Source organism: Siphateles boraxobius, unplaced genomic scaffold (genome assembly GCF_051911475.1).
Source record: "Siphateles boraxobius isolate OS27281-9 unplaced genomic scaffold, OSU_SipBor_1 130, whole genome shotgun sequence".
NCBI lineage: Eukaryota > Metazoa > Chordata > Actinopteri > Cypriniformes > Leuciscidae > Siphateles > Siphateles boraxobius.
In genome coordinates, this window is record NW_027508734.1 from 39,051,828 (window position 1) to 39,075,302 (window position 23,475).

The following is a 23,475-nucleotide window of genomic DNA, read 5'->3' on the forward strand; positions in this document are numbered from 1 at the left end:
AGAAAGAAAGAAAGAAAGAGAAGCGCAGACACGCAAGCTTTTTGAAGCTAATGTGTAAGATCCGGACAGACAGGATAGTTGGATTAGTGCTGCTGTGTGTTGACCTGAAGTGACAGCTCAGAAGCAGAAGAGCTCTCAGACTCATGGAACTTATTTAAGAGAAATCAGCTTAATATACTGTAGATGTCTGTAGAACTGAACAGCCAACCAGCATCTTTAGACTGTGTAGTGCACATGTAAGCTGTCACCACCCATGATTCCCAAGGTAACATGAGCTATTTAAGATATAATTATTATTATTTGTTGTAGAAATACTTATGGTATCAGGTTTAACAAGGTTTGAACAATGATAGTATAAAATGAAATTGTCAAAAATCTGACCGTGAATCGTTTGGTGGCGTCCACCTCGATCATCCCTCTCAGGAGGTTCTGGCAGTCTGGAGGAATGAAATGGGGCATGTGAAAGACCCCGAGCTTCACTTTCTCCAGCAAGTTCCTCAGGTTGTCATCGTCGAAGGGCAAAGCACCCTGACAGAGAGAAATATTGTCAGAAGAACTATTGCCCTCATATTTAGTGAGAGGGAAAAAATTACCATTGTTTTTTTGTTTTTTTTCATATTTATAAAGCTTCATATGCTCACCAAGGCTGCATATATTCTATCAAATATACAGTAAAAACAGTAACATTGTGAAAAAATATTACAATTTAAAATAAATGTTTTCTATTTTAATATATTTTAAAAATGTAGTTGAAGCCTTTAATGACAAAGCTGAATTTTCAGCAGCATTACTCATTACCTTTACCTTTATGATCATTACCTTTAGATATCATTCTAATGTGCTGATTTGATGCTCAAAAATATTTATTATAGTGCTGTAAAATAAATTAATTGCATCTAACATAAAAGTTTTTGTTTACATAATATATATATATATATATATATATATATGTGTGTGTGTGTGTGTGTGTGTACGTATATATATACACACACAAATATTATATATATATATATATATATATATATATATACACACACACACACAAATACACACACATATATTATGTAAACAAAAGCTTTTATGTTAGATGCAATTAATTGACAGCACTAATTTATAATATCAATATTTAAAACAGTTGTGCCTTTTTTGTGATGATTTTTTTCAAGATTCTTTGATGAATCTAAACTTGAAAAAAGCATTTATTTGAAATATATATTTTTTGCAACAATGTCAAAGTCTGTACTGTCTTTTTTTATCAATTTATTGCATCCTAGCTAACTAAGTATTCATTAATTTAAAAAAATATTACAGACCCCAAACTTTTAAACATAAAAAAAAACCATTTGAATAGCAAAAATGAACATTTAAATAACTTTTTGCATAATTTTTCCTCTTGAGATTTGAAATTACAGAGAGGTATCGACGTATATCTAAAAAAGAATTGTGATCAAATTGAAGGGATAGAAGTGATGAATGCTTTGACAAAGAGAAAGCACCCCCACTATTTTTTAGAGAGCTTGATAAAGGATAGCTACACAGGAAGTAGGACACAAAATAAAGAAAGAAAAGGCTGGCGCAGAGAGATGATTGTGCTTTGATAATTAGCTTTGTTTTGTGCCAGATACACTTCATCATTTTCACATCAGAGAGACCCATCAGGGCCCCTGACACTACTGAGATGTCAGCTCTTGATAAATGACACCGAAAATTCACAAGCATGACTGACGACAGGGCCATGTAAAAGATGATATAATCAAGCAAAAACTAGCAAAGTAGAGAGAAGATAAATAAAAAGAATGCAGATTACTCTAATAAAAGGTCTTTGAACACTGAAACATCAAAGAACAGGTTCCAGGGATATGCAGTAATAATTTGATTGGTTTGTGAAGAGAAAGCAGTTATAATGGAGCACACAAACACAAAAGAGAACAGGGAATCAATTGGCTTTCCAATTTCAGTGGGGCAAACGGTTCTGCTGGGATGGGATTGTGTTGGGCTCATGGTCTTGAACAGTAATTACACTTGGACCAGCTTGATTATCCAGTATCAAAGCAGGCCGTCTGCCTTCAGAGCATCAGAGGAGTTGTTGTCTGGTTTGAGAATGATTTAATTATAAGCTAGTGCCATTTGTCTCAGATATTTGATATTGGAAAAGTAAAACAAGTGTGGATCAGAAAGTTCGAAAGTTGATCAACAGCTTGGTGTGACCATACGTGTCCTCTGGCACAGAGCTGAGCGGGCATTTTCAGTTACTAGAGCTGAGCAGAAGGCTTGCATGGGGGATTGTGGGATTGACAGCGGTGCTGAGTAAGCAGTGAGGACGTCAAAAAGTTAAGGAATGTTTAACATTCCTTGTTAAATGTTTAAGAGGTAAAAAAATCCAGGATGGCAGCCTTGGAGGTGAAGGCATTGAAAGCAGCTGTCAGAAGCAGTTCAAAATCAGATGTGTTTTTGGTGGATTCAGATCCATCAATCCATCCATCCATCCATCTTGCACATTTATCAAAAGTGACAGTAAAGATTTGTATAATGTTACAAAATATTTCATTTAAGTAAATGCTGTTCTTTTGAACTTTCTATTCCATGAAGAATCACAAAAATAAAAATCACAACAATTTTCAACAGTAAGAAATGTTTTTGAGCAGCAAATCATCATATGATAATGATTTCTGAAGGATCATGTGACACTGAAGACTGGAGTAATGATGCTGAAAATTCTGCTTTTCCATCACAGGAATAAGTACAAAAAGAAATAAGTTTTTTTAATTATAATAATATTTTGCAGTTTTTACTGTATTTTGATAAATAAAATGCAGCCATGGTGAGACTTGGTAAAAGACTTCTTTCAAAAACATAAAAAAATCTTGCCATTCCCAAAAAGAGATTGTTAAAGGTTTAAAAAAAGCACGCCACTCGAATTATAGCTTAATTCCATCCTCCAAAATCTTGAAATCTTTTACAGTCTAAGTAAGTAAGAGTGAGAATATAAAAGTAGATTCATGAAACGCTCAGCATGATGGAAAAAAAGAGCTGATCTCACTTATGTCTGATATAAAGATGATTCACCAGCTGAAGTGGGAAACCATAGTGCAGCTTTGGTGTTGTCAATCTTTTAAGCTCTGACTTCAGAGCCGGTATAACACCTCGATTCTCTTAAAACCCGACTCTTGCTTAGCTGATTAGCTACCATTGAAACATCTTTGTCTGGATTCCCCCACATCCTCCGATAGACTTTTAGAGGGAAATTCTTTCTTTCCATTGCCTATTGCTGAGAGGCTCACATTTATCATAAGGGCAGGGGGCTACATTACAGCAGAATTATATGACACAAAATGAAGTTTCTGACACAAAAAAAGCTTTAACTCACCACCAAAAGTGCAAAGAGAATGACTCCACAGCTCCATACATCAGCTTTCCTGCCATCATATTTCTCCCCCTGTCAGAGAGAGAAAGAGAGAGAGAGAGAGAGAGAGAGAGAGAGAGAGAGAGAGAGAGAGAGAGAGAGAGAGAGAGAGAGAGAGAGAGAGAGAGAGAGAGAGTGGAAAGCAAGAGATTCAGAGGAAGCCCCATTATGAGAGATGCCACTGAGAGCACATACTTACCCTTATAACCTCTGGACAGGCATAGTGAGGGGATCTGAAAAAAAAAAAAAAACAGGACAATATGTCATCATCATCCTCACCCAACCTTGGCAAAAACACCTATTAGAGGACTTATACACCGGGGAAACATACAGTACACTAATTCAGTAATAACTCCTTGTGATTTGCATGAGGATCTTCACATCATCCTTTCTGACAAACAGCCCTATGTCTAACCACTCATACTGTATAAGCTGTTGTCAAATGATCCAATAATACAACATTATATTGCAATAACTTTCTGCTGGGAGTATGTAAAACAGGCGTGTAATCATTTGAATTGTGTAATGCATTTTAACGGCGTTGCACATCATCAGAAGCAGTTCTCCATTTATCAACATCAATTCTCTATAAAAGCCTGTTTCTTTATTCCAGATGTCATATACCATTATGTAAACTGAGTCTATATTGATAATACATTCATTCAATGGTTTGCTTTCTCTGCTTACTGCTCACTTTAAGAGAAAGCTATTATTGCTGTTTCAAATACTACATTGCAAGGTTTTTATACCAAATTAAGTGTTAATGCAACATACTCTCGCTAAGCAATTTCAATTTGCTTTTGTGCCCATTTTATACATAGCTGGTGCCTCGTTCATTCTGAGTGGAAAGAAATATAAGCTATTGCTATCACAATAATGTGATGATACAAAGTATTATAGTTTCTGTGAATATGTCATAGATGCATTTGTGTCATTTTTCACTTACTAAATGTGCTGAACACTTCACAATAAGGTTTAATTTTAAAAGCATTAAATATTATGAACTAACAATAAACAACCTTTTTTACAGCATTTATTAATCTAGGCCAATGTTCATTTATAAATACACTATCGTTCACTGTTACTTCGTGTTCATCCATAATACACAAACTACACAGCCAAGTGAAGGCTGCTCTGTGCCTTATCAAAATTCAGTGTAAAGACATAATAATGCCCTTTTAAAAGCTAAATACATTATGCCTATTCTGACCCACCTCATCCCCTAGTATCAAAGCATTTATGCTATCTCTGAGCAGCATTAAACATTCTGTGTAGACACCTAATGGGACTTCAGTAGCGCTTTGCACCTTTCAATGTAAATTGGCATTATACAACTTGAATGTTAAAAATGTCTTTGTACATGTTTAAATTAACATTAACCTACATTAATAAATAATGTTGTTTAGTGTTAGTTCACGATGCCAAATGCATTAACTAATATGAGGTGAAACTTATTTTTAAGTCTTACCAAAAAATCTAGTCGATATTTAGCAAAGCATATAGATTTACCCTTTAAAATCAGATCCCCTGTGACAGGGCATTTAGTTAATTCCAATGACCTTCCAATGTTACTCCCTAGCAGTCAAAATATTCACAAGACCACGTTAAGAAACTCATATGATGCACTATAAACAGATACTCTCCGCCTCATTATCTTGCCAATTAAACTACAATAACGGTTCCGGCAGTGTTGTTTTTTTTTTCCTGCAGAAGCCTGATTTCTGTATGTGTGCCATGGTTATCCCCTATGATAGGAACATGAGGGAGGATTGATATGGCAAAACAAGGAAGCCACAGGGGGCGATTAAGCTGTTGTGAATATACCCTGATGAAGAGAAATTACTCATATTGACCAAGATGTGGTTAATCATTTTTAAAAGATATTTTATATATTATTCCTCATGCACTGTATGTCTGACTTGAGGGAAGCTGGTTAAAGAGTCAAAAACACTTAAATCGACTGTTTTTCTCTTGACATTAGCATGGTTTTTACTTTGAGCTAATCTGACTTTGTGCCAGTTAGTTAGTGCTGGTAATGCCTCAGAGAACAAGAAGCAGCAAAGAAAGGTTTCTTTGATGTTATTATCAAACTTGCAAGCTTAGGGGAAATAGAGTAATGGTCCAAATATGACCAGTGGTACTAGGGAAATTTGCATTGCGTTGTGGTTAATCTAGTTTCACTTGAATGGAGGTTGTGGAGGGGGATCTAATTAAATTGACTGAAATTCCAAGCAGCCATGGCCATTTTTTTATGTAACCACCCCTTCACACAAAATTACCAAATATGGCAAAGAGACTTTTCAGAAATAAAGGTAATTCAAAATTAGGTCAGCCCATCCACTCGGCAAGGAATGAGCCTCAGATCCAAATCAATGAATGCATGGCAAAGAGCTATGACTGGGAGGCTATGTGTTAGTCGTCCTGCCTTGCTGTGTTCATACGTGAGGGGTCTGCCCCTTTCAAATTCAATTGGAGTCCATTAACCGTGATAAACAGAATACATTTGTGTCAAGCAGACAGCATACGAGGAGGCTAAAGATGAATGTGTTTAATTAAAAACCGTCATATCTGTGCCTAGAGATGGGAAAGTCACAATCAATAATTACAGCACGCCTCAGTCGAAGGAAAATATCAAAGCCCTGGCACCATTTTAGTGATGGCTAATAGGAGCAGAAGTACACCGACTGAAGTCAAAGCTATGGTCTGGACACTTGGGGCGGATTTTAAATTCTTGATTAATCTCTATCCGTGATAATATGCTCTGCACTTTGGCACCTAGCCCTCTCGTTTTCATTGATAATGGTGCCTCTAATGGCCTGCATTACACATTCACAGGGACTACGAAAGCCAGAGTGGGGTCAGGCCATCATATTCATATTTTCCACTAATAGTAGCAGTTCAGGAAGTGCCTCAGTGGCAGCAGGCTCAGCCGAGTGTCTCAGTGCAAGACTTGGTCCTTCAGTTACAGCCATCAGTTGTTAATATTGTATAATTTCTCTGGCTCTTATCATAATGATGTATGCAAATGAACCAAGTGGTGCATTTGTGCCTTAGACTATCAATGGGAGTGATTTTGCTAGTTTTGGACTAGCACACTTTTCAAATCTCTCAATAGCATCTTCTCAATACGACGCCATTCTTCTTAATAGGCATGTGAAAGGGACTTGTCAATCCAAACCTACATTTATACTTTAATTCTATTCAGATCAAAATGCAAATCAAACAATTACATTAGCATGTCATTTTCTAGCCAAATTAAGCATGATTGTACCCTATTATGAAATTTAAACAGGGTATTTATGCTCCAAATGTGTTTCCACTTGTTTTATGAAAAACATGTAACACGTATGCTGCTAATTGTTGCAGGAAGATGGAGTGTGACTCACCCACAGCTGGTTTCTAAGAGACTGTCTCCAACCTGTAGTGAAGCCATGCCAAAGTCTGCTATCCTGATATTATTCTTCTCATCCAGCAGCAGGTTCTCTGGCTTCAGGTCTCTGTGACTGCAAAACAAGAGGATCAAAAACATGCTTAAGGTATAAACATCTATGCAATAGTGTATAACTTCTATGATGAGCATGTTTTTAATTTCTTTGTCTTTTTATTAATTTTGAATTATTTCAAAATGCATAGTCAATCCGACACAAATGTCCTGATATCATAATGAAGAAAAAGCTGTGAAAATGTGAACATTAAAGTTGTTTTCCACTAATTTTCATTGTTGTTTCTCAGAAAATTATATTTAAAAAAAACCCTGATATTTGAAAAACTAAACTCGTTGTTGACTGGTAAACCTCCACTGAGCACATGGGTCTATAAAGATGTTTGTGATTTTATTGAATGTTCCAGCTTAACCACATTTTATATTACTTGTTTAAGCTGCCAGTATCAGACTCAACCCCAAATCTCTTGATCAGACATCATGGGAAACATGTTGGTTCCTTGTACCATTGTGAAATCCTCTGATCTGAAGATAAAAATTCAGAGCTTTGTGTGCCAGTGTCAAGAAGTGAAGCCTCTTTCATCCTGAGCGAGGAAGTGGTCGAGGAACACAAGACCATTTTAGTCCCAAGAGATCAAAAAGCAGCTTGTACATTTCAAGTATATTTCAAAAGACAGCTGATCGTGACCTGTGAGCCAATGCGCATTTACTGAAGCTCTTCATTTGGAATTGTTTGGCAAGAACAACTGGCCAATAATAGTTGGTGGGATAGAAACGTGACTTGAATCAGAACATACTTTCCTCCTTTTGCCGCAATAACTACAACTGCACTGAAGCAAGCTTAACCATTCTGAGAACTCATTAACCATCTGGAACCATAGTGAACTGGTAGACATGAAAACATCTAACCAGGCACCACAGTAATTACTTGATCATGAGATAGAAAGACAGTCAGTGCGGGATCTTGTCAATATTATCAATGAATTTCAGTTAAATCTCATGTTTTACTAGTCAACACAATCACAACATTATTAGTAGTAGCCTAAGTGAAGCTTTCAAACTGCACACGCTCATCTATAAAAGGCTCTGTATGTTGGAGTTGCCACAATAAAAGTGACTTCTGGAAGCACCAGCTATAAAAGAGCTGATATCTCTTCAACCAGAAATAAGTTATTGCTAAGGTTAAACACAGACCAGCAATAGAGTTCTTTACTACAGAAATTGATTCATCTCTCTCATGCCAAGACAACTAAGGAGAAGGAGGAGCTCTCTGTAATGGAAAGCTAGCATGAGGCTCCCAGTCAATACTGGTGTGTGTTTACTGAAAGGCTCTTCTGATTAGCTGCCAGCAAGAGAATGATTGGGTGAAGCAGGACTGACTGGATGATCTCTGGGTATCAGGCACTACACAACACAATCATAAACATCCTTTTCAAATGAACTCTGCTTGTTTTCAACACAATAACCAGATACTGCACAATTCAAGCATGCAAAACATGCTGTATACCCTACAACAGCACTTAGCCATCAACTGCTATGCCATTCTGCTGCTCTGTCTCTCATTATAATGCCTGAGTGCAAGGAAGTCTCATTATGTGCTGTCTAATTATGAATGCTCAGGCTGAAAAGGCATCGAAATGAAATTGAATAGCTTCAGAAGGGAGACCCTTTGTTCTATACGGCAAACTGGTTACCAAAACATACCCACTACTATAACAGCCACCAACTATGTCCCAACCTAATGATTTGAGAGCTCAATATAGCCAAAAAAGACAAGGAAGGGGCATTGATTTCATTTCATAAATTAAATCATTTGGTTTTCCACAATCTGCCCCAAAACACTTAACTCTTCCCCCCTCAGTGGTTTGTGGAAACTAAGGTGTCCAGCTGACTTTCAATTCAGCTCACATTAGCTCATTTTCTCTCTGGTCTGCCAAATGCATAAATGTAAATGTACATTTTATTGGTCCTCTATTCATACACTTAACGTAGGTGTGAAATGGGTGGTCATTATCTTCCTTGACAAAGTAGAAGTTCATGGAACGGATAAACACAATCCCTCCTTTAGGAGAACACTAGTGACCATGCTGTGAGGTTGCTGTAATAGCATGAGGTTGTGTGATGTAGAAATATAGAAATACAACTCACAGCCTCATTTTTATTCACATGAAATAAAATATGGTGTCTACCCTGATTATGGTCCATTTATTTAAGGTATTTATTTAGGTTTAAATAACCACCAGTATGTCAGCAATATCACTTTTCTCCTATCTCTCTGTGTATTTTCCTATCTCTATGCGTTCTCCTAATTTCTATGTCCTCAGAACAGCATATACATCTTTGTAGACACAGTCCGCATTTAAGAGCACTAAAATATGCAGACCAATAACTATAGTTATAAAACAAGCAATTAATCTTGGAACTATTGTTCTTCAGTTTATTTTTATAGTTTGGACAGGAGTTTAGCAGCTCACACTGCTGATGCATGTAGCTACTAGTAGCATTACTCATTAAATGCAGCAAAAAGTTATCAATCTTCCCATACAACACTGGCAACTGCTTTACATAACACAGGATCAGGCCCAGTTAACTTAGACAAGAGTTAACTTGGCTCAACTCTTTTCTTTTTCCTCTCTGACAACCTTGTGTAGCTGACAGCACTTGCATCATGTAAAAGGCTGATGAATTTGACATACTTGATTCAGACTTTAGTCTTTCTGTCTGTCCTCACAGTAGGGCCAGAAAGCCATAATGTTATCCCTGTGAATGCAATGATAGCAGAAGGCTATCAACACCGAACATAATCCGTGTGGAGGTTTCAAACCCCAGAGAGGAAAATGGCCTGGAACGAGCAGAGGAGAGAACGAGTGATGCCTCCCTGCTATGCTGTTTATTCAATGCTTTCCATCACCTATCGAGAAAGACCTTCAAACCATCCATCAGCTAGTTTAGCTGTTCTGGAAGCATGCGGCATTCTTCATTAGGCTGTGCGCTTGCTGAAGCGCATGGTAAACAGATGCAAATATTGTGCTAATGGCTGCCCCTTCAGTGCATTTGTATATTAGCATATGAAGAGGATATGGTCGTGAGAATTCAAACAGAATCATTATTAGCATTAGTGATAGCTCTTAAAGTTGAAAAAGTTAGATGAAAGTACATTTAAGACTAGAGTCGAAATCACAGGCTGTCGTCCAACTGTCTAGTTTGTCACTGTTCCTGATGTATAATTTATCTGATGTACCATTTATTTGGTTAGTTTGACAGGTTCAGACTTTGAAAAATCTTATTCTTGTAAGTAAAATTTGGGAATCCAACATTTATTTTCCCAACATAATGCAAGATTGTATCCTAAAGTGACAAAATAAAATCTTGATGGATGATTGTCATTAAGGATATCTATATACTAATCAATGTGAAATTCTAAAAATTGACCACAGTAAATAGGCTATGCATTATTTTAGATAATTAAAGAATTTTCTGTTAAGAAGTGTTTATTTATCATTTGCCACAATACGTCCAGCTTGAAAATTAGACCGTTAATTGTATTATAAACATCTCGGTTACGTATGTAACCCTCATTCCCTGAAGGAGGGAACGAAGAAGTGGTTGACATGTCGACTGATTGGGATCATGTTTATGGAGCCTGTCATCTTCGAGTACTGTTAAAACGAGCCAATGCACATTGGTGTGCGAGATCTGAATCTCACACTCACACTCCGCCCCACGGCGCAGGTATAAATACGAAAGGGTATGCACGCACCATTTGTTTTTCGCTGAGGAGCCGAGCGGAGCCCGGAGTCAGCGGTGGTCCAGCAATAGTGGTGATGGCACTGCGCCTCTGTTCCCTTCTTCAGGGAACGAAGGTTAAATACGTAACAGAGACTTTCCATTTCAGTCGCTAACGTTCGACGTAGTCAACTGATTGGGATCCCAATCAAATCGCCACTAGTGCTGCCACCTTCCAGTGGGGCATATTTATTATCCCACATTATTAAGGTGGAGACGGAGCATGTGGAGGATACACATATGGACTGGGCGTTACCTGGCAGTACAACATATGGAATGTCACTGAGGTGGCTCCAGCCTATTAAAGGTTGTATCAGCGATTGTGGGTAACGTCACGTCTGTTTGTGTTTGAAGCGAGATCCCAAACAAACCAAATTAGCCCGCCCCTCCCTCCCGTATCGTGCATCATGAAAACTTGTGTGATATTCCTTTACGTTAGTAACCCCTTTCAGTTCAACTTCATACAAAACTACAGAACTACATGATCAACGAATTCCAATTCGTCAGAATCAACTTGTTAACTAGCATGCCAATTCTGAGTGAGCACTAGCTAACAAACGCAACTCACACACTAAATCCCTACAATCTGACGTTCACTCTGTTCAGCATAATGTCGCCTACGTTAGCTAGAGCTACCCAAGTTTAGTCGAGCTTCACAAATTTTTTTTAAGAAGGATATATTCACACACAGTTCACATACAAAAAAGTCAGCACTAGCAGCTACTCGCCTGTACAGAAGAAACAGTGCAACCTTGGCGTCCGATTTCAAAATTTTCAGTTTTTTAGTTTCTCTCCACCTTTCAAAAGCCTTCCCGATAACTATTTGTGTTTTGGAATAAACACGATGGTATTCCCTCGCCCTAATCCTCCTCCTCCTCTTGGGGATTGACTCAGCCGTGCACAAGCGCAAAACCTCACAACACCCACCCCCTGTCGGTGATCGGTTGGAACACAATTAATTTTGGTTTTGAGTGGTTGGTGAAACCAATTGTTTTTGTGTGCAGATCTCAGAGCCTAGGCTGCCTACAGAGACGCGTTTTTTTGACGGCCTGCTTATGAGGCGGGCAGCTAGCGGATCGTTAGGAAAGATTAGATGAATGTGATCATTTATGTTTGGGCCTTTTTTGGGCCTGAAATCGCTGATACAACCTTCACCGGACAGTGACGGCAGAGTGGGCTCTGCCAAGGGAAGACACGGGCTCGCTGCAGGGAGCCATACCGTGGAAGAATACACATATGGGATCACCACATATGGGACCCAGCCTAACACAGGTTCCACCAATGCATACGATTCTTAGGCCTGGCATTGGACGCTCATCCATGTCCGTTGCCGAAGGGTGTGGAGGAACTCAACAGTGTTCGGCTAAAGAGGAACTCTACTGGACCAAGAATGGCGCACGTATACAGTCCATAGGAGGGGAACAGCCCAGCAAGCTGACACTTCGAACCAGGCTTACAGTGAAACTGGCTTCATGTGAAGGGAGCCCACGGGAAGCAACCGGCTCGACACATAGGTTATTTTTATAGCGAACATGTTTGGTGTCGCCCAGCTCTAAAAACCTGTGGCAGCGAGGCACCCTGTGTCAACGCCCAGGAAGGAGCTATACTCTCTCTTTGGAGAGGCTTACTACCCAGGTGGGCACGGTGCACCTGGGGTAAACACACCAAGATGATGGCAACCACTATCCAGTGGGCCAACATCTGCTTGGAAACAGCCTTCCCTTCTGTTGGTCTCCGTAACAGAAAAGAGTTGGTCTGAGGTCCCGGGGTTTTGCATTCTGTCCAGTTATAACCGCAAGGAGCGGAAAGGTCAGAGTAAAGCCAGGGATGGGTCAGCCTCCTCCGGGGCAGCGCTTGTAGGCTCACCACCTGGTTCCCTTTTCAAGGGAGAGGTAGGAACCTTGGGCACACATCCAGGCCGGGGTCTCAGGATATCGTGATAGTTGGCCGTCCCGAATTCCAGGCATGGTCCGTCGACCGAAAATGCGTGCAGGTCCCCTACCGTCTTGATAGAGGCCAAACAAGCAGGAGAACTGTTTTTAAAAACAGGTTTTTTTAACTCAGCTGCCTGGAGTGGCTCAAGGGGAAGTCTCTGCAGTGCAGTATAGCCAGAGATAAGTCCCAAGACGGTATAGAGGGGGAGCAAGGCAGATTCAGTCTCCTTGCTCCCCTCAGGAACCTGAAGATCAAGTCGTGCTTCCCCATGGATTGTATCCACTGGATCAATTCATAGAGGCAACATACAATTTGAGGGTGGAGGGAGACCCATCTTTCAGGAAAAAAAGCACGGAAGAGATTGAACATCTTCGGGGGTCTTCCCGGAGAGAAGAACACCACTCAACGAACAGGTTCCACTTCAGGCATAAGCATGCCTTATAGAGGGTGCTCTCACAGAAGTGATGGTGTCTCCGACATGTTGTGGTAGATCACCTAGAACCTCCGCATCCCGTCCTTTCGGGACCAGACATTGAGTTTCCAGAGGTCTAGACGCGGGTGCCAACAGTGCCCCGTCCCTGAGAATGGTCTCAGAGGAATGAGTTAGGAAGGGGCTGTCGAGAGGAGCATAAGTGCGGGGGAACTAGGTCCGGTTGGGCCAATAGGGGGCAACTAGCAAGACCTGCTCCTTCTCCTCCCTGACTTAGCACAGGGCTGTTCTAGAAGGCTCACTAGGGAAACGCATCTCTGCAGAGGCCCCGGGGCCATCTGTGTGCCAGTGTCTTCGTGCCGAGGGTACTCCGCTCGGTCAGGGAGTAAAACAACTGGCAATGAGACGAGTCATGAGAGGCAAACAGATGTAACTGTGTGGCGCCGAAGTGGTCCTTGAACAGCTGGACAGCCTGGGGATGGAGTCTCCACTTTTCCCTGAGCCCCAGGCTGTCGTGAGGGCTAATCGGAGGCACGATGGAGCAGGCCGGAAAATTAAGTAAAATGAAGAGACCTCAGAAGCTTCTGACTCCAAGGAGGAGGTGGCAGGCAAGTTGCGACATGGGAGGGAAGCGTATCACAACGGTCGCAGTGTTTGTACAGACAAGTACAAGCTTGCTGAGTAGTGGTGTCTCAGAGCAAGGTGTACTGCCAGCAACTCGAGGCAGTTGATGCCAATGCAGTCGGAGGCCCGCACAGACCCCTGTTACTGCATGCCCGTTGTATGTGGCCCCTCAGCCGGTGTTTGGTGGACACTTGTTCTAGGGGCGGCTGGCCCGGAGAAACAAAGGTCTGATCACGGGCTGAGGGTTTGGCGGCAGGCCAGGTGATTGTCACACGGAGCGTGCCGCTCTACCACAGCCACCTCGGGACTCGGCCGTGAAGCCAGTGCTGAAGCGGTCATCATATGAAGGAAGCCATTGCGGCTACGTCTGCCATATGTCGAAAGCACCAACCAGTCACGTTCCTGCTGTGAGGCATCTTAGACCAAGTCCAGCTCCTTACCAAAAAAAGAGATCCTCAGCCCGTGGGCGAGTTTATTCTTTTCCCAGTTGACCTGAAGACCCAACTGGTTATATAGCACTCGAAGAGTAGGATTTGTACTGAGATTTCAAACCCTCAAACGCAAAAACACAGGATGGCCTGCGTTGCGGAGGATAGAGATCTGAAGTACGTGTCCTTCAGGTCGAACGCTGCAGACCAATCTCGGGGACGGATGTAGATGTAGATCTTGCACGCCAATGTGCATTGGCTTGTTTTAACAGTACTTGAAGATGACAGGTTCCATAAGCGTGATCCCAATCACTCGACACATAGACTAAGTCAAACGTGAGCGACTGAAAGGGAAGTAAATTTACTTTGTAAAAAATATAATGTATGTTTCAAACGATCCAATATTAAATAAAAAAATATATATATATTTGATGATCCAGACATCACCGATTACTAAAGAGTTATTTAGCAACCCATAAAGCCATTTCTCTATTTTGCAACACTTTTTGCCTGCCTTTCCAAAAACTTTTTTTTTTTTAAATGTCTTCTTCTACCATGATCTAGCAAGAGAAATTCAAACATGGAGACTTCACTTTTTCAAAAACTAAATTAGTTTTTAAATACCTCTGAAAAGATTCTTCTTTTATTTGTGTTTTTGGGGTAGGTCACCTCATTACCACAACACACTTCGATAAAAACTGCGCTGGGGTGAAGATAAAGGACTTGTTTCTCAGTATTTTAACTTAAAATTGTTTGAAAATCTCAGGAACTGTGTAAGAAGGCAAAAACCTTTATTATTTTCCAGTTTTTGTACGGCTAATTGAAACCCTCTTGGCTCTGTAGTCAGAAATTGAGAGAAAGCATACAGAGAAAATGTGAGCATATTTTTCATTTATATCTCAAGGATGTGGAGAGAAAAGGCTTAAGGATACACTCAGTGATAAAAACTCTACTTTTCTGCAGTTGCACTGGAGGGGAGCCATTAATCTTTGACCTGGAAAGTGTGTGTGAGTGTGAGTAAGTGTGTGGCTAGAAACTTTTGCAAATGTGCAAAATAGTAATATCTCAATATGATGATATTTAATATTTATAACAATGCTTTGCAATGATTGAAAAATGCTTCACTTGAGGTGGCTTTCACCATACATAATAAATGAGACAGCAGCAATAAAACAGGTCGGACAACAACAGCTTGTGGCTATACATGATGTATAAAAACAAACAAAAAATGTTAGCGGCTACAAAACCAACACGTTTGACTCTCTTGAACCGAAATAATGAGAGTGTGTCAAGAACTGAATGCTCAAAATAAAGGATTTTGATGCCCTGTAAAACAAACTGAGATTTGTACACAGCTATGAAGTCCAGAGCGCTTACCATATAGAGTGACTGTGGCAGAAGTCCAGCGCAGAGATGATCTGTCTGAAGAACTTCCTGGCCTCTTTGGGTGTTAACCTGCCCTTCTTTACCAGGTAGTCAAAGAGCTCTCCACCTGACACATGCTCTAGAACCAAATATCTGTGGAAAACAAGCAGGAGATAAGAAATCCTGATACACAGCACATATGAAACTCCCAGGACAGATCTACTACCATGCCAAATATACAGTAAAGTCTCGGGTTGGTAATAAGGTTTATTTATGTAATTGAAATAAGCCTCTTATTCTCACAAAAGCTGAATTTATTTCATAAAAATATGTAATATTGTATTAATATTATTCCAAAATGTAATATTGTGAAATATCATTTCAATTTCAATTTTCTATTTGAATATACAGTATTTTTAAAATGTAATTAATTCCTGTAAATTTTCAGCACCATTACTGATGCATCATTACAGTTTTCAGTGTCACATGATCCTTCAGAAATCATACTAAAACGCTGATTTGGTACTCAAGAAACGGTATTTATTTGAAATAGATATTTTCTGTAACAATGTAAGTCTTTATTATAACTTTTGATCAATTTAATGCATCCTTGCTAAATAATATAAATAAAAAATACTGACCCCAAACTTTTGAACGGTTGTGTACAGAGGAGGGGGTCCACTGAGACCACTATAGTGAAAATGCAACTAGGCCTATTTTTTTTTTAAACAAGCTATATTTTTCATTACAAGCTATATTATCAACACACCAATTTGAGTAAAAACCGAAATTAATAATTCAATTATTTGATTAGCAACTTTTAACAACTTCACCTTCACACCATAATCTTTAAAATTCCCCCCAGAATTCAGTTCACCTTAAGATTAAAAAAAAAAAAAAAAAAAAACTTTTTAATTTAGTCTCAGTATTGCATTTGAATGAATGTGTACATGTTTGCAAAATATCTTCCTGCAATCGTCTTGTCTGATGGGCAAACACATTTATGTCATTCTCATGCATTCATGTATTCATGAGATACATGCAGACTCCCATTCACATTTGAACACACATTTGAACACACTCACTGACACGGCAGACGTCTGATTTATTAGTCGATTAAAGGATTTTCTCATGCGATTACCTGTCAGCGTTATTTAAATTAAGGATGGATTCATACTTGATTTGTGTGTGTAAAAATGTTCATGAGCAAATACTTTACGAGCGTGCGGGCCATACATCTGTGTCATCTGAGTATTAAGAAAACAAATTCCTCAGCTGCATCTATGGTGGCTCCTTTATCAATTATTGAAAACTACATTAAGCCCAGCCACTGGAGCGCGAGCACATATCCAGGGATATAAGAGCCTCTGCTCTTCCGTACAGATACAGAGTTTACCAGGCACTGATACAAACTCAGCTCATACATTGCATGGTGCATGGATAAACAAAAGTGGTGTATACTCACAAATATTTCTTATTTTCGTAGACATCGTGCAACTTCAAAACATGTGGGTGTTCTATGAGCTTCAGAATAGCTATTTCTCTCTCTACCTGTAGAGACACAGAGATCAAAAACTATTAGTTTTATACACAGTAGCATGAGGTTAGAGTGAAACAAATGGAGACATTTACAATAACAACCTTTGGTTAGTCTGTGCAAGCAGAATGATGTTGTATGGCATTATCTTGCCTAGCCATGCCTAATTAGCATCCCACCACTTTCATTAAGTGGTTAACCCATTAATCACACTTTGGCAAGAAAACAAACAAGAAGACAATAGCTGCAGAAATACACCAGTCCAAGTGCCTCATTACAAGATGCCTATGATGAAGAGTTCAGATGAATTATAAGTGAACAAAACTCTAATTGCTTTAGTCTTTAGAAAGGATACAGTAGCATGTTAAGGTGAAGTATCATCATAGTTGTCATGAACATTCCCACATTATATTGAGCGGTGGTAATTAGCGAGCATACAGTCGTTCACCAAAGTGTCGAAGTGTTGTTTTAGGGAGCGTACACTTGCCGCTGCAGGAAAATCCATGTCTTGTTGCTTTGAGGGAGCACCAGAAATAATTAGACTTCATTATCGGTGGGAATATGGGAACAGCTAATATGGATAATCCCACACTAATGAAAGTTACATTGCAGAATTCGACGCTGCGTGAAGTCTCCCATGACACACCTGCTCAGAGACTAACCTTGTACAGTGTCTAAGTAAACCACAATCCCATTACATTTAATCAGATTTCCTTTTTACTCAGCCGAGGTGTTAAAAACAGAAGTATGAAAGACGTTTTGGTCAGGATACATGGATGCAAAGAATCAGAATTCGTCTTTTTGTAGTAAAGAATCACATACTTTTCCAGGCCACACAGTCGCTGTTCAGGTAAATAACACACCCTGTCTTGCCTTCTTCATGTTAACAGTTTACAGTACTAGTCAAATTTGTTCACACACCTATTCCTTCCTTTATTATTATTATTTTGCACATTTATGAAAAGATTTGGTCATTCTTTAGTTTAGGGAACATGTATTCACTATTAACTACAACTTTTGCCTCAAAGTCCTAATTTACTGGTTAATAATAGTTAGTTAGGTAGTTGTTAAGTTTAGGTATTCGGTAGATGAAAAATAGGGTCATGCAGAATAAGGTATTAATATGTGCTTTGTAAGTGCTAATAAACAGCCAATATGCTAGTAATATGCATGCTAATAAGCAACTAGGTAATAGTATAAATTAGTCCCCAAAATAAAGTATTGCCGAAGATTTACCCAACTTCATTATACACCAAATATGCACATGGAATACATTTTAATAATATTGAAGGAGGTCCCATGTATTATAGACACTTGTTAATGGTTTTTTTTTCTTCACAAATTGTTTAAATCAGTCCATTACAAATAAAATATTTACAAATTAAATTAAATTAAATCCTTGCTTCTAGTCAGTGTTACTTTATTATAGTTATAGTTATTATTTATAGTTTGACTATTTGCATTTTTAAATATTTATTTGTCATTTTAGTTAGTTCTAGCTTGTGCATTTCTGTCATGTTTATTAGTTAAGATGTACAGTATATGATGATATGTTTGTATTATTCATTTATTCCAGTTTTATTTATTTTAGTATACCAAATTAAAATAAATAAAAATAAGATTTTAATATTTTATTTTATTTCATTTAACATTTATTTTATTTCACATAGCAAAAATGTAGTTTTTTTTTAATGGTTTTAGTTTCAGTTGCAGTTAACTCTAATAACCATCCTGAGTCCTGGCTGGGATAGGCTCCAGCATTCCCGCAACGCTACACACACAGGACAAACGCTTTGGAGAATGGATGGATGGATGTAATATAAAATCATACGTTTCACCGTAAAGAAATCCACAGGCACAGTTTATTTCTCTGCTAAACTGAATTCAAGCCTTCAAGGCAAACGTAAGATCATGAGAAATCGAGTCAAGTGACACCAGACTTTTGATTGGTAGGGTACATAAACACCATCAAAACAATCTGATACGATTACAGATGGAGTTATATTCAAAAGCACAGACTGGCATGTGAAAGCAAACACAGACACATAGATCTTTCTTTGGGCTCCATCACCCTGATACACACACTATCTCTCTAACCATGAGGCTGTAGCCTTTCTTCCCCACATCTCTTTTGTCACTCCAAAACCAGAACACGGCCGACCCAAGTAGAGAAAGAGAGAGAGAGAGAGAGAGAGAGAGAGAGAGATACAGAGAGAGAGAGAGAGAGAGAGAGAGAGAGAGAGAGAGAGAGAGAGAGAGAGAGAGAGAGAGAGAGAGAGAGAGAGAGAGAGAGAGAGAGAGATGTCAATTTATCACCATCAAAGCCCCAGTTCTTCAAAGGTCTTTCACCTGGACTTCTGCAAAAGAGCGAGAAAAACTAAATAAATAATGAAATATTTCCTTCTTTAATCTACATCACGGTCTCACTGACTGTCTTATATATATATATAAATCCCTGTCATGGCAACCCTCTCTCAACATTTCTCTCTCATTTTCACGTTCTCCCTTTTACGTGTTTTTTTCTTTATTTGGCAGATGGCTTTGAGCTCTGCTTTCATGAACTACACAGAGAGAGAGACAGACCTTCTCCCTGATCTATCACAGAACATGGTCTTTCTCATTGGGTTTACACAATCACTGTAATCATTCAGGGCCAGGATGCTTGTTTCTGCTCCTGGCAGAGACTTTGATAATTCCCTGTGCTATCACAGCTAGTCTCACCTGCATTATGTGTCCTTGCCAATTTGGAATGAACAAACTGCTTATGAAGCATCTTCTCTGCCGAGACCTTAAATTAATGTGTGCTCGAATCGAGTGCAAAGGCGAGAAATGCTTAATGATCACTTATAATTAAATGGAACAGACTCTGTACAATCAGATGGAATATACTCTTCCAATATTAGCCCTTTGAATAACAGGACCTCTTCTAAGTAAGCGGTAAACCCCAAAAATAAGGAACAATGACAGAACTCAATTGTGTGAGTATATGTGATTGATTGAACCGGTTGGGTAAGTTGCAAACACACACACACACACACACACACATTCATTTTTCTACAAGAACTTTTCATTGACTTCTACTGCTTTTGAATGAGATAAAATATTTTCAATCCCCAAACCCTCAAGATCCTTTCTGAATTTTGACATGTCTTTTTCCCATCTTTTTCATACCTTTTATCTCTAAGGTGATGGAAAAAATCGTCTTTCTGCAACTTCAATCATTTTAACTAATAATTACATCTATGAGACCTTCCAATCAGGTTTCAAAACATTCCATAGTACGGAAACGGCCCTTGTTAAAGTCCTAAATGACATTTTAATGGCTACTGACTCGGGAGATTCTGTTATGTTAGTTATGCTAGACCTGTCCTCAGCCTTCGACACCGTCTATTATGAAATTCTCATATCTCGGTTGGAGTCCTATGTGGGACTTGGAGGAACGGTCTTAAAGTGGTTCAAATCTTTTTTAACAAATAGAACTTTTTTAGTTAAAATAGGAAATTCAAATTCTTCATCGCGCAAGCCAACCTGTGGTGTACCGCAGGGGTCTGTTCTTGCACCTACTCTTTTCTCTCTCTATCTGCTTCCCTTGGGATCTATCTTTAGGAAACATAACGTTTCTTTTCATTGCTACGCTGATGTTATGCAAATCTATCTGCCTATGACCTCTGATAATGAGCATGCTCTTAGTTGCTTATCCGCGTGTCTGGACGACGTAAAATCATGGCTCTCAAATAACTTCCTGTTTCTAAATTCAGATAAAACGGAAGCCATTGTTTTTAGCCCCTCCGAAACTAGTAGACAAAACTCACAAAATTTGGAATTCTTAAATTTGAGTAGCTCATCCCAAGTGCGTAATTTAGGTGTGATGATTGACAATAGTCTGAAATTTGACAGGCAAATTGCCTCTGTAGTGGGCTCTAGCTTCTTCTACTTACGCTCTCTTTCTAAAATTAAATCTTTTCTCTCTAACGCCTCATTAGAGGTTGCTGTCCATGCCATTATAACATACAGGCTGAACTACAGCAACTCTCTATATTATGGTGTGGCTAAGACTCAAATTTCACGCCTTCAAGTCGTTCAAAACGCAGCAGCGAGTTTCCTGAAGGGATGTAAAAAGTTTTATCATGTTACACCCCTTCTGAGATCCCTACATTGTTTACCGGTTCATTGCTGGTCTACAAATCACTAAATAATCTTCCACCATTATACCTGTCGGACCTACTTCACCTAACTGTATACCCCTAAGCGAGGGCTTAGATCGGTAAACAAATTCCTCCTTCAGATTCCCAGAACCCGATTGAAAAGCAGGGGAAATAGAGCGTTTGAAGTAGCGGGCCCCACATTGTGGAACAAACTCCCAATCCAAATTAAAATGGCCTCCTCCTTAGTTTAAATCTGCTCTGAAAACTCATCTGTTTGACTCAGCTTTTAATATGTAATTGGATTTTGTAATCACTGATCCTAAGTGATCACTGTTTGTTTTATTGTGTATTCTATTGTAATTTTTGTACAGCACTTTGGTCGGCTGCCAGCCGGTAGTAAATGTGCTCTATAAATAAACAAACTTGAACTTGAACATGATCATTCTTCAGAAGAAGATATTACAACCCCATATCAGAAAAAGTTGGGACATTTTCTAAAATGCAATAAAATCAAGAATCTGTGATTTGTTCTTTCTATTTAACCTTTAATTAGCTGACAAAAGTACAAATAAACATTTTCCAATGTTTTCACTGACAAACATAATTGTATTTTGTAAATATGAACAAATTTTGAATTTGATAGCTGCAACACACCCCAAAAAAGTTGGGACAGAGACCAAATAAAAGTGAAAAGATTATCCAAATTAGATTATCCAACTATTTTGAAACAGTCCACAATGAGCAGGTGAATTGGTAATAGTTGAGGGCATCGGTCTTTTTAAGCAAAGATGGGTCATGGCTAATCACTTGTTTAATTATCAAACAATTAAAAAATCACATTTCTCAATGCAAGATTGCAAAGGATTTATGCCTTTCATCGTCTTCCATACATAATATTGTCACAAGATTCAGGGAATCCAGAGAAATCTCAGTCTGTCTTGGGTAAGGCAGTAGACCTCTGTTGAATGTGAGTGACCTTTGAGCCCTCAGATGGCATTGCACAAGATACCATCATGCTAATCCGTTAAATACAGCCACATGTGCTCAGGAGTCATTTGGAAAACCATTTTCACTGAACACAGTCTGACGCTGCATCAAGAAATGCCACTTGAATCTCTGTTACGCAAGGAGAAAGCTTTACATCAGTTCTATGTGGAGATACCGGCAAGTTCTCTGGGCCTGAGCTCATCTCAGATGGTCTAGAAGACAGTGGGAATGTGTGCTGTGGTCAGATGAGTCCATGTTTCAGCTTGTTTTTGGGAGAAAATGGACACCGAGTTCTCAGTCCCAAAGACAAAAGGGACCAACCAGACTTTCACCAGCGACAGGTGCAAAAGCAAACATCTGTGCTGGTATTGAGGTGCATCATTGCAAACGGTATAGGTAACTTGCATTATTGTGAAGGTACCATTGACATGGAGGCATATATTTGGATTGTGCAGAGACAAAAACTGCCATAAAGATGACACCTTTCCTGGGAAGCAAGACAATGCCAGGCCTCATTCTGCACATGCTAAAACTGAGTGGTTTGTAGACACTCTGTACCATAGAAGGGATGTGCCTGCCTGTTTACTGCAGTCCAGATATGTCTCTTATGGAAAATGTTTGACCCATTATGAAAAGGAGAATCAGGCAACGATGACCACAGACTGTTGAGCGGCTGTCTTGTATCAGACAAGATTGGGCAAATATTCCACTAGCAAAACTCCAACAATTAGTATCCTCAACTCCCAAATGATTAAAAAGTGTAATTAAAAGGAAAGGTGAAGTGACACAGTGGTAAACATGTCTCTGTCCCAACTTTTTTGGGATGTGTTGCAGCCATCAAAATCAAAATTTGTTCATATTTACAAAATACAATATGTTGGTCGGTGAAAACATTGGAAAACTTTTCTTTGTACTTTTGTCAGTTAAAAAAAGGTTAAAAAGAATGAACAAATAACAGATTCTTGATTTTATCTTATTATTTTTCTGATTTGGGGGTGTATGATGAACTGTTTTTGCCCATACAACAAAAAGTTATGGGCCCACCATTTATTTTAGTATTATTTATAAACTAAGGGTAGGTAGTTATTGTTCAATAACAACATTGGACCATCAGTATAGGTTGTTTCAGGTTTTACTACAACCGGGACATTTGGCCATCACAATGCAGGCAAAACGTGACCCACACGCACACACACGCAAGCGTGCAGGCTCACACACACACACACACACACACACACACACACACACACACACACACACACACACACACACACACACACACACACACACACACACACACACACACACACACACACACACACACACACACACACACACACACAAACACACACACACACACACACACATCCATCTGTGGCAGGTGAAAAGCTGT

At 39.1% G+C, this 23,475-nt stretch overlaps 1 protein-coding gene across 18 annotated transcripts in view; it reads right to left on the bottom strand.

Moving 5' to 3' along the window:
• Nucleotides 1–23,475, bottom strand: part of brsk2b (BR serine/threonine kinase 2b) — a 156,410-nt gene that overhangs the window by 25,494 nt on the left and 107,441 nt on the right. For all 18 annotated transcript variants that reach the window (XR_013203691.1, XM_077229396.1, XM_077229404.1 and 15 more), the window contains exons 3-8: nucleotides 16,879–16,964; nucleotides 15,426–15,566; nucleotides 6,790–6,906; nucleotides 3,603–3,636; nucleotides 3,368–3,436; nucleotides 382–528 (exon numbers count right to left, since the gene is read on the bottom strand). Coding sequence is in view for 17 of the 18 variants with exons in the window: in XM_077229396.1 (XP_077085511.1) it covers nucleotides 382–528; nucleotides 3,368–3,436; nucleotides 3,603–3,636; nucleotides 6,790–6,906; nucleotides 15,426–15,566; nucleotides 16,879–16,964 (594 nt within the window). In the remaining variant the exon portion in view is untranslated. The remainder of the gene's footprint in view (nucleotides 1–381; nucleotides 529–3,367; nucleotides 3,437–3,602; nucleotides 3,637–6,789; nucleotides 6,907–15,425; nucleotides 15,567–16,878; nucleotides 16,965–23,475) is intronic.